Source organism: Vulpes vulpes, chromosome 11 (assembly GCF_048418805.1).
Source record: "Vulpes vulpes isolate BD-2025 chromosome 11, VulVul3, whole genome shotgun sequence".
NCBI classification, from domain to species: domain Eukaryota; kingdom Metazoa; phylum Chordata; class Mammalia; order Carnivora; family Canidae; genus Vulpes; species Vulpes vulpes.
Genome location: NC_132790.1, coordinates 96,031,734 through 96,045,347, shown reverse-complemented (window position 1 = coordinate 96,045,347; position 13,614 = coordinate 96,031,734). Strand labels below are relative to the sequence as shown.

Genomic DNA, 13,614 nt, shown 5'->3' with positions numbered 1-13,614 from the left:
GAAACCATAATAGTAATTGTACTGCTTTGTCTGTGATTACAAAGCTCTTTCACACGGTTTCACTATATTCTCATTATAAACTACAAAGATTTTTAAAAGCGTTTCTCGTATTTCAGTCGTTTGCGTAGGTAATTCACAGCTTTGTCGTGTCTCCACACCTGCTCCACACTTTGCTATTATTTGATTAATATTTTTCTTTAAATCAAATCCTTGTAAAAATTTGAATGTAACCTCTTCTGCAGCAGTAATACAAGCCATGGATTTGACACACTGTTTGTTTTTTTTTTTCCTAATACATGTTCACATAGGTAAATAAACAGGTTTTGTTTGAAAGCTCACCCCAGGGCCACTGGCTTTCCTGCCACATGCCACCAATCGGCATTTGTGCCACACTTTGGAAACCTGATTTAAAAGTGAGGGAGGTTCTATAATGCGTAGGAAGTGGCCCTGACCTGAAAACCAGGAGACTCCGTTAGAGGCTTTGCCCTGCCACTCACAGGATCTCACTTGGGCTGGTCACTTACCTTCTCTAGGCCTGTTTCCTCACTCAGACTAGTGTCCTAACATCTGCTCTGCAACCACAGGACTGAGGTGAAGAGCAAACAAGATAATAAATGCCAAAGCCCACTGAAAAGCCAAAAATGGCCCATATGATGGATGATAAAGAACGACAGTACAGTCATTCTTGTGACTGTACTGCTCACCCAGGTAGTAAACCACCACCTGGGTGGTTCAGTCGACTAAGGGTCTTGCCTTCAGCTCAGGTCATGATCCAGAGGTCCTGGATTCACCCTCTGCTTCTCCCTCTGCCCTGCTTGTGCTCTCTCTTGTACCCTCTCTTTCTCTCTCTCAAATAAATAAAATCTAAAAAAAAAAAAAAAGGACAGTAGAGTGCATTCATTGATCATCTCCTGATTGTGAGGCTCTGTATCCAGATACAAAGATGAGTCACACATGGGCCAGTACATATACATACACCGATTGTTTGAGGAAGGATATAGGCACTAAATGATGGAGAACAGTGGTCTTGACACTGGCTGTACACTGAAATCACCTGGAGAGGTTGGTTCTTTAATTGAATTTATTTATTTTTTTTAGTTTTCTTCCTCAACAAAATTATGTGGAAGGCAGAGACTTTCCATATATTCCCTGCCCTCAAACACGCATAGCCTTCCCCATTGTCAACATCTCCCACCAGAATGGCGTATTTGTTAAAATTGATGAGCCTACACCGACACATCAAAATTACTCAAAGTCCATAGTTTACAGTACAATCTTGATGTTGTATACTGTATGGATTTGCAGCAAATGTATAATGACACGTGTCCACCATTATAACATGATACAGAGTAGTTTCACTGCCCTAAATATCCTCCACACTCTAACTAGTCACCCTTCCCTCCCCCGCCCCCAGGGACAACTGATCTTTTTTTTTTTTTTTTTAATTTTATTTATTTATTCCTGAGAGACACACAGAGAGAGGCAGAGACATAGACAGAGGGAGAAGCAGGCTCCATGCAGGGAGCCCGACGTGGGTCTGGATCCTGGGACCCCAGGATCACAACCTGAGCCAAAGGCAGACGCTCAACCACTGAGCCACCCAAGCGCCCCAATAACTGGTCTTTTTACTGCCTCCCTGGTTCTACCTTTTCCAGAATGTCGTATGGTTGGAAGGATAAAGCCTGTAGCCTTTTCAGATTGGCTTCTTTCACGTAGTAATATGTAAGTTCAAGGTTCTTCTATGTCTTTTCACAGCTCAATTGCTCATTTCTTCATAATGCTGAATTATATTCCCTTGACTAAATAATATTCCGTTGCTGTACCACAGTTTATTTGTCCATTCACCTGCAAAGGACCTCTTGGATACTTCCCAGTTTTGGCAAAAGCTGCTATAAACACCCATGTGCAGATTTTTGGGGGACATGAGTTTTGAACATCTTTAGATAGATACCAGGGAGCATGATTGCTGGGTATACGGTAAGAGTGTGTAGTTTTGTAAGAAACTGCCAAACTGTCTCGCCAAGTGGCTGTGCATTCTTGCGTCCCCACCAGCAGTGAGTGAGAGTTCCTATTACTCCCCATCCTCACAAGCACTTGGTGTTGTCAGTGTTCTGGATTTTGGCCATTCTCATAGGTGTGTAGCGGTATCTCATTGCTGTTTCCATTTTCATTTCCAGGATAATATGTGGTGAGGAACATCTTTGCATATGCTCATTTGCATCTGTATATTTTGTTTGGCGAGGCGTCTGTTAAAGCCTTTGGCCTACTTCAAGAGCTTTTAAAACTACCAGTGCCGGCTCATCCCCCAGAACACTGTCAGATTCATGGATATAGGACCTGTGTAGGCGCACAGGGACCCATGCTCAGAAGGCCCTGCCCTTGCTGTCACCGCCTACAAAATTCTTAATAATTTTTCAGTAAGGATCCCTGTATTTTCATTTCACCCTGGGCCCCAATGGCAAGGCCAGTCCTAGCCAGTAGGGCCAATGCCCCTATTCTATTTGATCTAGAGAACATTTAAGCATCAGAATTTGAAAGCCCACAAGTGATTCTAATGGGCAAACCTCTGTTCTAGAGCAGGGCTGCTCCACCTTAGTCCTACTGACATGTTAGACTGGATAATCTCCTTGTGGTGGGGCCTGTCCTGTGCACCATGGGATGTTTAGCAACCCCCTGGCCTCTACCCACTAGATGCCAGTAGCTCTGCCCTTCAATGTGACAACCAAAACTGTCTCCAGACATTGCCAAATATTCTCCGGGGGACAAAATTGCCCGGGTTGAACTGATGCTTTAAAGGAAGGGAAACTCTCGTTAGATCTAACTGATTAAATCCATGTGTGTAGAATTGAAAAACCCACTATTGCAACTAAAATTACAAGAAAGCATATCTTCTTTCAAGTGGTATCAGCATGGTTGACAGCTTTCTGCTCCTGTAAACATCTGCAAGGCTTTAGGGACAAGTCTAAGAACTTATCTTCAATTAAAATTAAGGAGGTGTTTGCTAAATAGCTACTAAGTGGCTCTGAGAAAAGGGACGATGTCAAAGACTGTGCCACATGGAAGGGAGGGAGGTGACACTGAGCACGTGCCTCAGAGTCAAGAATTCAGAGATCCAGTGCTACCGTTTTCTCTGGAACACATTTCTACGCGAGTCAGCTCAGACCCATAGAGCTGCTAAGTCATGCTTTACAGAAAATTACCTGCAGAGCCTAAAATATCCTCCAATAATAAAGTGGATATTTGTCGGGACCTTAAAGTAAGCCAAAAGGCCAGGGCATAAGGTAAAAAAATAAGGAGCTTTCCTATGAGAAGAGGGCAAAATGTACCAGACGACAGGACCACCGTCCAAATGCTTGCTCATAAATTGGAAGTAGGGCAAAGCACGGAAGCTGCCCACATTAGCTTTAAAATCTACGTAGAAGTCAAATCTGCAATGCTTCTATCTTTTCGAAAAGTGACTCATGTGACTCTTCATCCTTCCTTCTTGGACTCAGTGTTCTCTCTCCAGGGAGACTCCTATGAATCCTGCCCTCAGTGAAAATTGCCTGCAATTGTACACTAATGGCTTGAAGCCCCAAGGATGTTTATTATGCTGTCTCTGTCATGCACCTGGAGTTTGGCTTCAGAACAAATGTATTAAAGAGCAAATACTGGCTGGTGGTTAGTTTGCTTGCTTGAACCGCCGAGATCTATGAATGTGTTAGACATATACACATATACATAGAAAGTTTTTTAGTGGAAGGTGCTTTTTTATTCTTTCTCGAGCAGCTCATTATTGGGGATAGAAGCCATTCAGAACTCATTTGTATTATTAAAATAATTATATATAATTATGCTTTATATATAAATATACGATATTATATATATATATAATTTTAAATGTATTTTTCACATCCCTGAGTGTGGAAATTAAAGAAAGTATACACGAAGCGTATTTATTCGTTGTAGCGCTAACGGCCTCTTGTATAGAGCACGCACTATGTGCTAGGTTCTCTCTGAGCCATTCGCGATGCCTCATTTCGTCCAGTCCTCCCTTCCCCTCAAAGTTGTAAGTATTAGTTTTAGTCCAGGGTCTGTCGTTTGGCCATTAATTTTGCATATGAGAAAATCCAGCCAGAGACAAGTGCAGGAACTTGCCCACGGCCACCAGCTGGGTGTCCGAGCCGGTGTTAGGATGCCAGATTCCACGTGTATCAAAGCCCATCTTCTGCTACTGGGCCATGCTGTCCTTAGCATCTTTTCTTGTCTTCGGATAAAGTGCTCAATGCAAAATGCCAGTTCTTAGAATGTTAGTCCTTCACAAGTGCTTTTATAATCTATCATATCTTATCTATTTACATACAGATGTGGATGTGTATTATATCATCTGTAGTGTCTATTATAGATGCACTGATGTTAGACTCGAACATTTATTTATTTTAAAAGATTTCGTTTATTCATTTGAGAGAGAGAGAGCATGAGAGAGCGAGCAAGCATGAGCAGGGGGAAAGGGCAGAGAGAGAGGGAGACACAGGCTCCCCGCCAAACACAGAGCCCAACTCAGGTCTTGACTCCAGGGCCCTGGGATCATGACCTGAGCTGAAGGCAGATGCTTAATGGACTGAGCCACAGGCGCCCCTCGAACATTTATTTGTTTTTAGAGATTTATTGATTGATTTTGGAGAGAGACAAGGAGGAAGGGCAGAGGGAGAGGGAGAGAGGGTCCTCAAGCAGACTCATTGAGCACAGAGGCCGAATTGGGGGGCTCGATCCCAGGACCCTGAGATCATGACCCAAGCCAGAATCAAGAATTGGGTGCTCAATCAACTGAGCCACCCAGATGCCCTAGATGCTAACATTTAGATGGTGGCAACACCAGGGCTAGGTTTTAGAAGGCATGACTCAACAAGCGAGACCTTTATACATTGACTTCTAGGTTAAAGCAGATGCGAATTTGAGCTGATAGTGAACTACACATACGTGGGGCACATACTCTGAAAAGTATCTGCCCCCCTTCACCTGCGGCCAATTATATGGCCCTGAGACTCGTGCCAACGAGAAGACTCATACGACTGCAATGTATCCGGAAGCCGAATAGTTCACAGTATTTTATCATAGAACTGAAATACTTTGCAGAGCAAAAGTCTGCTCAGAAAGAACTAGATGTGGTTCCAGAACAGTGCTCCCTGTATCACTGGATTGAAGATCCCCGATGGATTGAAGAATCCCTTCCTTTCTGCTCCGAGCAGGGTAACTCCTCCACACAGGACTCACGAATGTGCCACCTGGGTCCTTAAGCGCTTTATGGGCATTTAGGGGCTCCTGCCTCCGGTGAGTGCTGCAGGTCAGAAGACTATATGTATCCACGGATAATAAAGATCTGATATAGGAAAGGTTCCCGAGTTCAAAAGAAAACCAACGTGCTAACAGATTCTGGTGGCCAGGTGAATCCCATCCTGTAATGCTGCATCTGTCTTCCTAAAGTAAATCTCTTCTTAGTCTGGGGTAAAATTGCAGAGACTGCAAAAACACACTGCCTTTCAGTCCCAATGTCACAACCCAGTGGGTAAGATTTAAAAAAACAAAACAAAACAAAACAAAAAAAACCTTGGAGTTCTCATTAGATGACACGGCGAGCCCCCCAGAGCCCACCAGACTGACAGCTCCTGCGGAACACAGCCAGCTACCCGCAAGATGAGGCGCTGTTTTGAAGCCTCCCGTCACTTTTCTATTTGGAGGTACAGGTTTCAGTGTGAGGTTCCAATACCTAAGTGAGAACATAAAGCAGTTTGAGTCTAACGCCATCTGGAAAGCCTTAGGAGGTTCGCATTATCTTCGCACCTGCCACCGAGAAGAAAAATCAACTCTGATTTTTTAGGAGGGACCGAAGCCATTTAGGCCTTGCTGGAATCACTCCCCGGGCAGGCCTGGCAAAGCACACCAGCATCCCAGCCATACCCTCTTCCCTCTTTAAAGTCCCTTTAAAGAGACCAGGAGGGAGGAATCCAACCATAAAAGGACCACATACCTGCAAACTCGCTGAGGGGAGTTCCCTCGACTCCGTGTTGCAGCTGCAGAGATGAAAGCCAGGCCTCTCATGGTTATGCACGCGAACCGTCACCAGGCATGAGGGAAGAAAGCACAAATGTCCACCTTTCTCCCACTCCGATTTCCACCCTGGGCCCTTCGGACTTGCCATAGCAAAGCTCGTTAATGCAAGGGCACATTCCAAGCGCCATCGTTCTAGATGCCCCCCCCCCAAAAAAAATTGCTGGACTCCATCCTTGCCTTGGCATGTGTGCAATTTGTCCACCCTTCGACCTGTCCCTATAGTGTCACGCTGACTTAAGGGATACAGGTTATGAAAGCCTTGATTACTGCACGAAACGCCGGGCTTATTACACAATGAGTGAACTTAAGGAGAAAGGTATTTTATTTATAGCACTACTGTATCACAAGCTAATTTCCTTGTTCACCATGGCAACGTGAGGCAACACGCACAAATTCTGCATTGGGGGAATCTCACCAATAAAACATATTTAGAACGCTGCTTTTGGGGGCTGGAGGTTAGCAGATCCACCGTCTACCCAACAGCGATACACATCCTTCACCGAAGGTTCCAGTCAAACACATTCTGTGGCGTACTAAGAAGAGAAGGGGGTATAATATACGGCTGGATTCCATCGGGAGGTGCTTTGTTTTTGTTTTTGTTTTTGTTTTTGTTTTTGTTTTTTTGCAGGACTCACTTTACACCAGGTGTATTCTCAGCTGTGATCTTAAGGCTTGCCTCTCAGGGTTAATGCCCCCAGACTGCCTTGACAGTCACACATGACATTTTCCTTTCCACTAGGATCTCTCAAGGCAAGCGAGGCCCTGCCCACTCAGTTGTGCAGTCTCTATATGGTGACTTTGGGGGTTGGAGATGGTTGTATTTATAACTACTTCATCTTCCTCCTACTCTAATAAAATCTTGAGTAGCTTTGAGCTCAGAAGAGAAAACCGTTGCCTTGTTGCAGGAAGTACCAAGAGTGTGGTGTCAGCACCTTGCAGGGTGTTCAATCTGAGCGCCAGCTGAATTTTGCCTACGTTACAAAAACTCTGTGCAACAATATCATGCGTGCCTATACGCTATGACATCCCCCCCTCCACCCCAGTCACAATTTATAGGAACTTTCATTGGTTGGAAACCAGCCAAAATTCAGGTTTTTTTTTTTTTTTCTCCATTTCAACAGAAGTAACACTTTATTCCACACGGCCCTCGATTTCCTAGTTTGCCCAAGTTTTCCAACCTTACCGATTCCACGTCCCGCAGATCGTATTTTGGTTACATATGACCTTAGTGCACTAGGTGCCCCGGCAAGCAGGCCTAAGAAAGAAAATGCTTCTCTTATAACTAATGAATGGTTACAAGGTTATTTGGAACTTGTGGGTGGATTCTTGGAACGTAAACACATTGGGCTGCTTCCATGGCACATCCTCTGTGTTTTATTTCCGATGGAGCCAGTGGGCGACTTGCCCGTTTGATATGTGAGATGCTCATATTATATTCAGCCCAGAGGGGGCTAATTCTAGTGTGAGTAGATAAGCAAATCCTGCACCCCCCATGAGCATGTCCAAACCGAGGTGCTAGGCTGGCACCCCCTTTTCAAAACTGCTCGCTAACCCTGACTTTGTGTCTTTCAAACGCAGTAATAAAATTTTCCTCTGGCAGCTAAAAGCCAAAAACTTAAAGACAAAAGCATTTCTGATTCACCCACTCACCCACAACTGAAGAATTTAAAGCAAAACGAAGGGACTTGAATAGAACTATTGAAAAATCAAAATGTCAAGTTATTAGCCCTTAATACTTGGGTTTATGCAACGTGGTAATTTCTCAAAGCGGGATCTTCCCTAACACAGAACCTGTTCTTGAACACGCCGTGAGACTCTAAGGACTGACGAAGAAAAGAAACAGAATTGGGTGGTTATGGGAAGACACACTAAGGCTGAGGGTCCAGGAGGTTTCCCTGGCATCACATGAAGATGATGGGGTTTTTTTTCCCTAAGTAGTTCATGCTCATGTCTCTAACTAGAAAAAGAAAAGTTTTTAATATTAATGAGTCTTGCTGGCAATATGTGCTTTCTTGCCTCTTTAAACAAAGTGGTAGATATCATAAATAGAAATGCACTGTCATACCGAGATACCCTCGGGGGCTGTGGGGTGTGCCTCTCGGAGTGGTACTTGGCCAATCTAACTCACTAGCTATGAGAGCTCCAGGCCGGATTGAAAGTTGCCTGGAAAAACGAGATGAACTAGTTAAAAGAGTGAACTGCATATTATTACTGTAATGCTAAACTAGTGTACTCAGCCCTCAGCCCCTCTCCCATCCCATGTGCATGTTGATATGCAGATACGGGTATATATGTATGAGCATTTGAATGTGTATGTGACAGTGCATCCCCCTCATTTCCTGGGAGCCCTGTCCTCCATTCAAAATATTCCCTATTTCTCTATTCTAAATATATTTTTTTAAGATTTTATTTATTTGAAAGAATGAGTAGGAGAGAGCATGAGCAGGGGCGAGGTGGCGGGGAGGGGGGGTTGCAGAGGGAGCCTGCTGCCGGCCTGGAGCCCAGGACCCTGGGATGATGACTTGAGCCGAAGGCAGACACTTACCCAATGGAACCCCCCAAGTGCCCCTCTCTTTTTTCCTATATTCTAAATAGTTAGTGCTCCCAGAAGTCTGAGCACCTGCTGAAGGAAATATTGCCCTGTCTTGGGCTTAGGAGTAAATACACCAGTCGGTGATGAAGACAAACTGAAGTTCTGGTATTCCACTCCCACACTTGTGTTTCAGCTTATCTATTTGTTCTCTCCTTAACATCAAAGCCAAATTGAGGTGTTTCCACGTCCTCGGTGAGGCCATCCCCAAACTGCAGTAGCCCCCCTGGGCCACACCATTTGTACATGGAAATTCACTCATGACACAGCCTCCACTTGAAAGCACATGCACGCGGGGTGCCCTGCACACCTGCAAGTGCAACAAGAAGCCTCCGAACTGCTTTTTGCCCACGATGATGTGTCAGCATCTGCCTTGATGTGACCAAATTTCTATATTCATCCGCATTTGCGTCTCCCCTTCCAGGTGGGCAGCATGCTGAGGACTCCCAAATTACCTATTTGGCTGTGCAACATCAATGGAAATCCCAGTGTCCTTTTTAGCACCAACAGGCAGCTCTTGTCAGACTGGCAAGCGGAGCGTCGCTTCGATCTGTACCTTTACAGGGGCCGCCCCCCCCAGCAGAAGCCTGTGCATCTTACAGTAGGTGAGCATTTCTGGCTCCGAGGGCCCCCCTCGTGGGCGCTGCAGTGCGCTCGGAAAGATGCACCTGCCGATGTTTCACAGCCCTGTGCACATTCACACTAGCTCTGCAGGAAGATGCTTCGGCTTGAGCTCTGAAATGAAACCCGTGCACGAGTCCCACGGGCCTGAACCCAAGCTTTGCAGCCTGGGCCATCCAAAGCTGCTCTCAATGAGAGCAGGGGCCTTGAGAAGCAGCACAGAAGCTTTGGGTGGTGAGAAAAAATAAAAGGGGGAGAGTCAAACTTCCAAGAAGCCCCCTCCAGGGTCTTTGATCTGTGAGCAGGAGGCATTTAATGCCTGAAGGAAGAACTGGAAAAAGGGAGGGATTGGGGCAGGGGTGTTGGACTTGGTCAGTTCTATCCTACAACTGATGGGCTGATCATCCAGTGACCTAAGCAAGCAAACCCAGAGGGCATTTCTGTTCAGGTATTTGAGGGCCTACTAAGTGCCTGACACTCGGAAAGCAACAATAACTAAGACAGAGTCCCAGCAAAACTTAAGAGGTTCCAGTCCAATGGGAGAAGCAGACGACCACGCAGGCCATTTTATTTCAGTTACAACCATACTTGTTTAAACTCGTAAGGGAAAAAGACTAAACTTTAAGTGTGTTTACACACTGGCCCTTCGGACAGAGGAATAAACACGATGAGACCGGGAGTCTGTACTGGGTACCTCGGCTCTACTGGTGGAGCCTTGCTGGTTTGATGTTTCACTCTTGGCATTTAGCATCATGGGCCTGGTGTTAAGCAACTTTTTGGTCTAAAGACCAAATCTGGAAAAGTATCTTAGTGACTCTTATCTGTGTGGCTCCTAATTCTTCTTTAATTATGAGAAATATATATTTGCTCATTTAATTTAGGGGGACGTTGACAAGACGTTCCTTCAAGTATGTTATCGTTTCTACTTTATTCTCTTCTTTGAGGAAAGTATCGTTTTTTTGAAAGATTTTATTTCTTTATTGGAGACAGAGACAGAGAGCCCATGTGTGCTCGCAAGGATGGGGGAGGGACAGAGAGAGAGGGAGAGAGAGAATCCCAAGCAGACTGCGCTCAGTCCAGAGCCCAACATGGGGCTTGATCCCAGGACTCTGAGATCATGACCAGAGCCAAAACCAAGGGTCTTGCTTAACCAACTGAGCGACCCAAGCACCCCAGAAAACAATACGTGTGTGTGTGTGTGTGTGTGTGTGTGTGTGTGTGTATATATATATATATATATATATATATATTTTTTTTTTTTTGTATTAACTCACATGCATTGCGAGCATTCTCTTCTGGGCACTGTCTTGGAAGCTATACATGTAATCCCATTAAGTTCTCCCAGAAGTCATATGAGGTAGTACTATGAAGTCTATTTTCACAAAGGAGAAACTGAGGTATACAATAAGCAGTTATTAACTGACTAAATGAGGCTGAGAGATGTTAATACCCTCTCAAATGTCACATGAGACAAAGCTGGCTCTTGATCCTAGTCCTTGACTACCTCACTCAACTCCTTCGCCCTTCACGCAAACATGTGACTGTATTCTTAGAAGCGATGAGCTCTCCTTTCTCTTGGTTTTCCTGACAACATCCTGTGACCTACACTTGGCTCTATGTGTCACATCATGGTGTTGAAATATGCATCACATGACACAAATATTCATGGTCTAAAATATACAACCCGTGTAACCATAGACTTGTTTTGTATGGGGCATTTCTACATACCATCTCCTGGAATCCCCCTCTGTTTAACCAGTTCTAGGAACACAGCTTGCTGGGCCCAGCTCCTGCCTACCTGTGGTGTTTTCCTTCCCTCCTGGCTTCCTCTAGAATCGTGTGTGGAGGCTAGGGCCTAAATGCTGGCCATTCGGGGCACCTGCGTAGCTCAGTCAGTTGGGTGTCTGACTTTGGCTCAGGTCCTGATCTTGGGGTCCTGGGATCTGGCCCCACAGTAGGCTCAGTGGGGAGCCTGCTTCTCCCTCTCCCTCTGTCCCTCCCCTTGCTCATGCTCTCTCTCTCTCTCTCTCTCTCTCTCAAATCAATAAAATCTTTAAAAAAAAAAAACACTCTGGCTCTTCCCCACTCAGATACTCACTCCCATCACTGGGAAAGGAACCAACATGAAGATGAACATGGACCAGGAAGACGGTTTTCTCCAGTGGAGATGGCAATCAGAACCAAGTGGAGAGAAGCCACTGTCAACTGGAATGGAACCATTCCCTTTCTCTAAAGAGAAAACCAGGATGTGCAACGACATCTGAAGTGTGAAAGCTGCTGGGGTATGAAGCTAATGTGTGTGTGTGTTGGGGGGAGACCACTTCATACATTCCTCATTCATGAACCCCAGTGAGAAAACACGTTAGCCATTCTCATTCTCTCTCTCTCTCTCTCTCTCTCTCTCTCTCTCATCTCTGTGAAGCCCTCTGCAGTTGCTCTAAGTGCTATGGAAGAAACACAGGCCCTTCCAGCAGGGCCTTGCAAGGTGTATCCTCTATACTTGCATAAACTGGTTCCTTCATTTTATTCAATAAAGCAAATGAAGTGTCTTTCCTGTATGTTATTTTCGAATTAGTCTTTTCCTGGTGTGATTCTCCCTGAGGATTATGGACGCAGGCAGTTAGCTTTCATTTGGGGATGAAGTCATCAGTAATGCATCATCAGATTTTTAGTTATGGCAAGAACTCAAGCCTTCTCAAAGACTTCCTGGTAGAGAGAGCATTCCTTTCCAAGGTTACATTTCACATGCCCACATTAGCAAGATCTGGTCATTAAAATAGTAAATGGGCTTCTTTGGGCTTGAAGCAGGGACTATTCCTGGTTCTGGCAGCTATCGTAGTTGACTTCTGGGTCCAGGCAGTCAAGGCGAACACACGGAAGGAGACATCCTTTCTACCAATGCTATGTTTCTTGTCTTTACAAGCTAAATATAAATACATAGACAGACAAACAGATAAAATGAGAAAGAAGTCTTATTCCTAGATAAAACAAAATTACATGTAAAAATAGAATCTCTTCTTACGTCACTGTTAAAAGGGGAAACAGTCCTTTTTAGAATGTGATCTTTCCCTGTCCTGTTGAATGCTTACGCTTGTTTCTGAAGACATACACAGAGTAGGACACATAGCCTTTCTTTAAAAAGTACATGGAAGCCATCTAGACCTTTTTTCCTACCCACTCCACCCGTCTGCCAACGCACAGCCAGGGCTCTGTATTCGCAAGGCAAAGGTTAGATTGCTAAGAACACCTTTTCCGCACCCGTTGTCCGAATTAATCTGTGAAATGCACTTTCATTTGGCTCAAAGAATAATGTTTTAACTTAAGGAGCAGTAGAAAATGAAACTTCAAGGTGAATAATAAATTATGTCAAAAAAGAAAGCCAATTTGGCTTGGATTGCTGATTACAGTATCTTTATTACATTGGTGTTTTCATGAGGGATTTTAAATCCATTGGACAAATAAGTGGATCCTTTTCAACCCGTGTTTTCTTTGGTTTTAGTCTTAGCAATAATGGGCTTTTCCTGAGGTGCAGGTCTGGTTTTTTTGTTTTGTTTTGTTTTATGGGTACTGGGTTACTTCTAACCAAACGTCCCTGTTGGAGTGGACTGCTGGAAAGCTTGGGGACACGGAGAAACAACCACACAGGCCTCAGGGAGGAAGCTTCCAGCATGAGTAAGAGATTTCACTCCAAGTGTCTCAAACAATAAGGACCTGCTTTTCCAACAAGAATGGTCCAGCAAGGGATCTGTGGCTCTCTTAGGTCAATCATGATTCATCTTCTAAGGCTGAGAACAGGACACTTGTTACCAGGACAAAATCGGGGCTCTACCGAAGGAAATAGTCTACAACAGGATGACTGTTGTGTAGACAACCGGCCGCACCGCCTGGCAGTGTATCTGTCCTTGCAAAAGGCATTTTTTAATTGGCCTCATTTTCTGAGTCTATTTTTGGTCCCTACCCTATTTTTCCTTGGAATTTCTAATTTATTTATAATTTGTGGCATTTTGTCATATTTTATGTGTTGTAATCTGTCTTAAATTATTCCTGGAACAAATCTATAAATAAGTAAAATAATAGAGGAAAGATTAAGAACCTATGTCTTATATATAAAGGTATAATAATTTTAAGATATATATATATATATATATACACACACTTTGACATAAAAAATAAAGGTGTTAATCACTTTTCATGTCAACATTGGTAAATGAGTTTTTATTTTGTCTTATTAACAGGGCACCCAGTATTTTTTTTTTTTTTAAGGTGGAAACATGCTATTTTAAAGTAGCTAGAAATGCTCTGGGACAATTAGA

The 13,614-nt window shown here is 44.2% G+C and overlaps 1 protein-coding gene across 1 annotated transcript in view; it reads left to right on the top strand.

Moving 5' to 3' along the window:
* Window positions 1–11,850, top strand: part of MINDY4B (MINDY family member 4B) — a 38,928-nt gene extending 27,078 nt beyond the window's left edge. Inside the window, exons 14-15 of the mRNA XM_072725354.1 lie at window positions 9,105–9,285; window positions 11,392–11,850. Coding sequence (XP_072581455.1) covers window positions 9,105–9,285; window positions 11,392–11,534 — 324 coding nt within the window. The 3' untranslated portion in view covers window positions 11,535–11,850. The remainder of the gene's footprint in view (window positions 1–9,104; window positions 9,286–11,391) is intronic.
* Window positions 11,851–13,614: the final 1,764 nt, after the last annotated feature.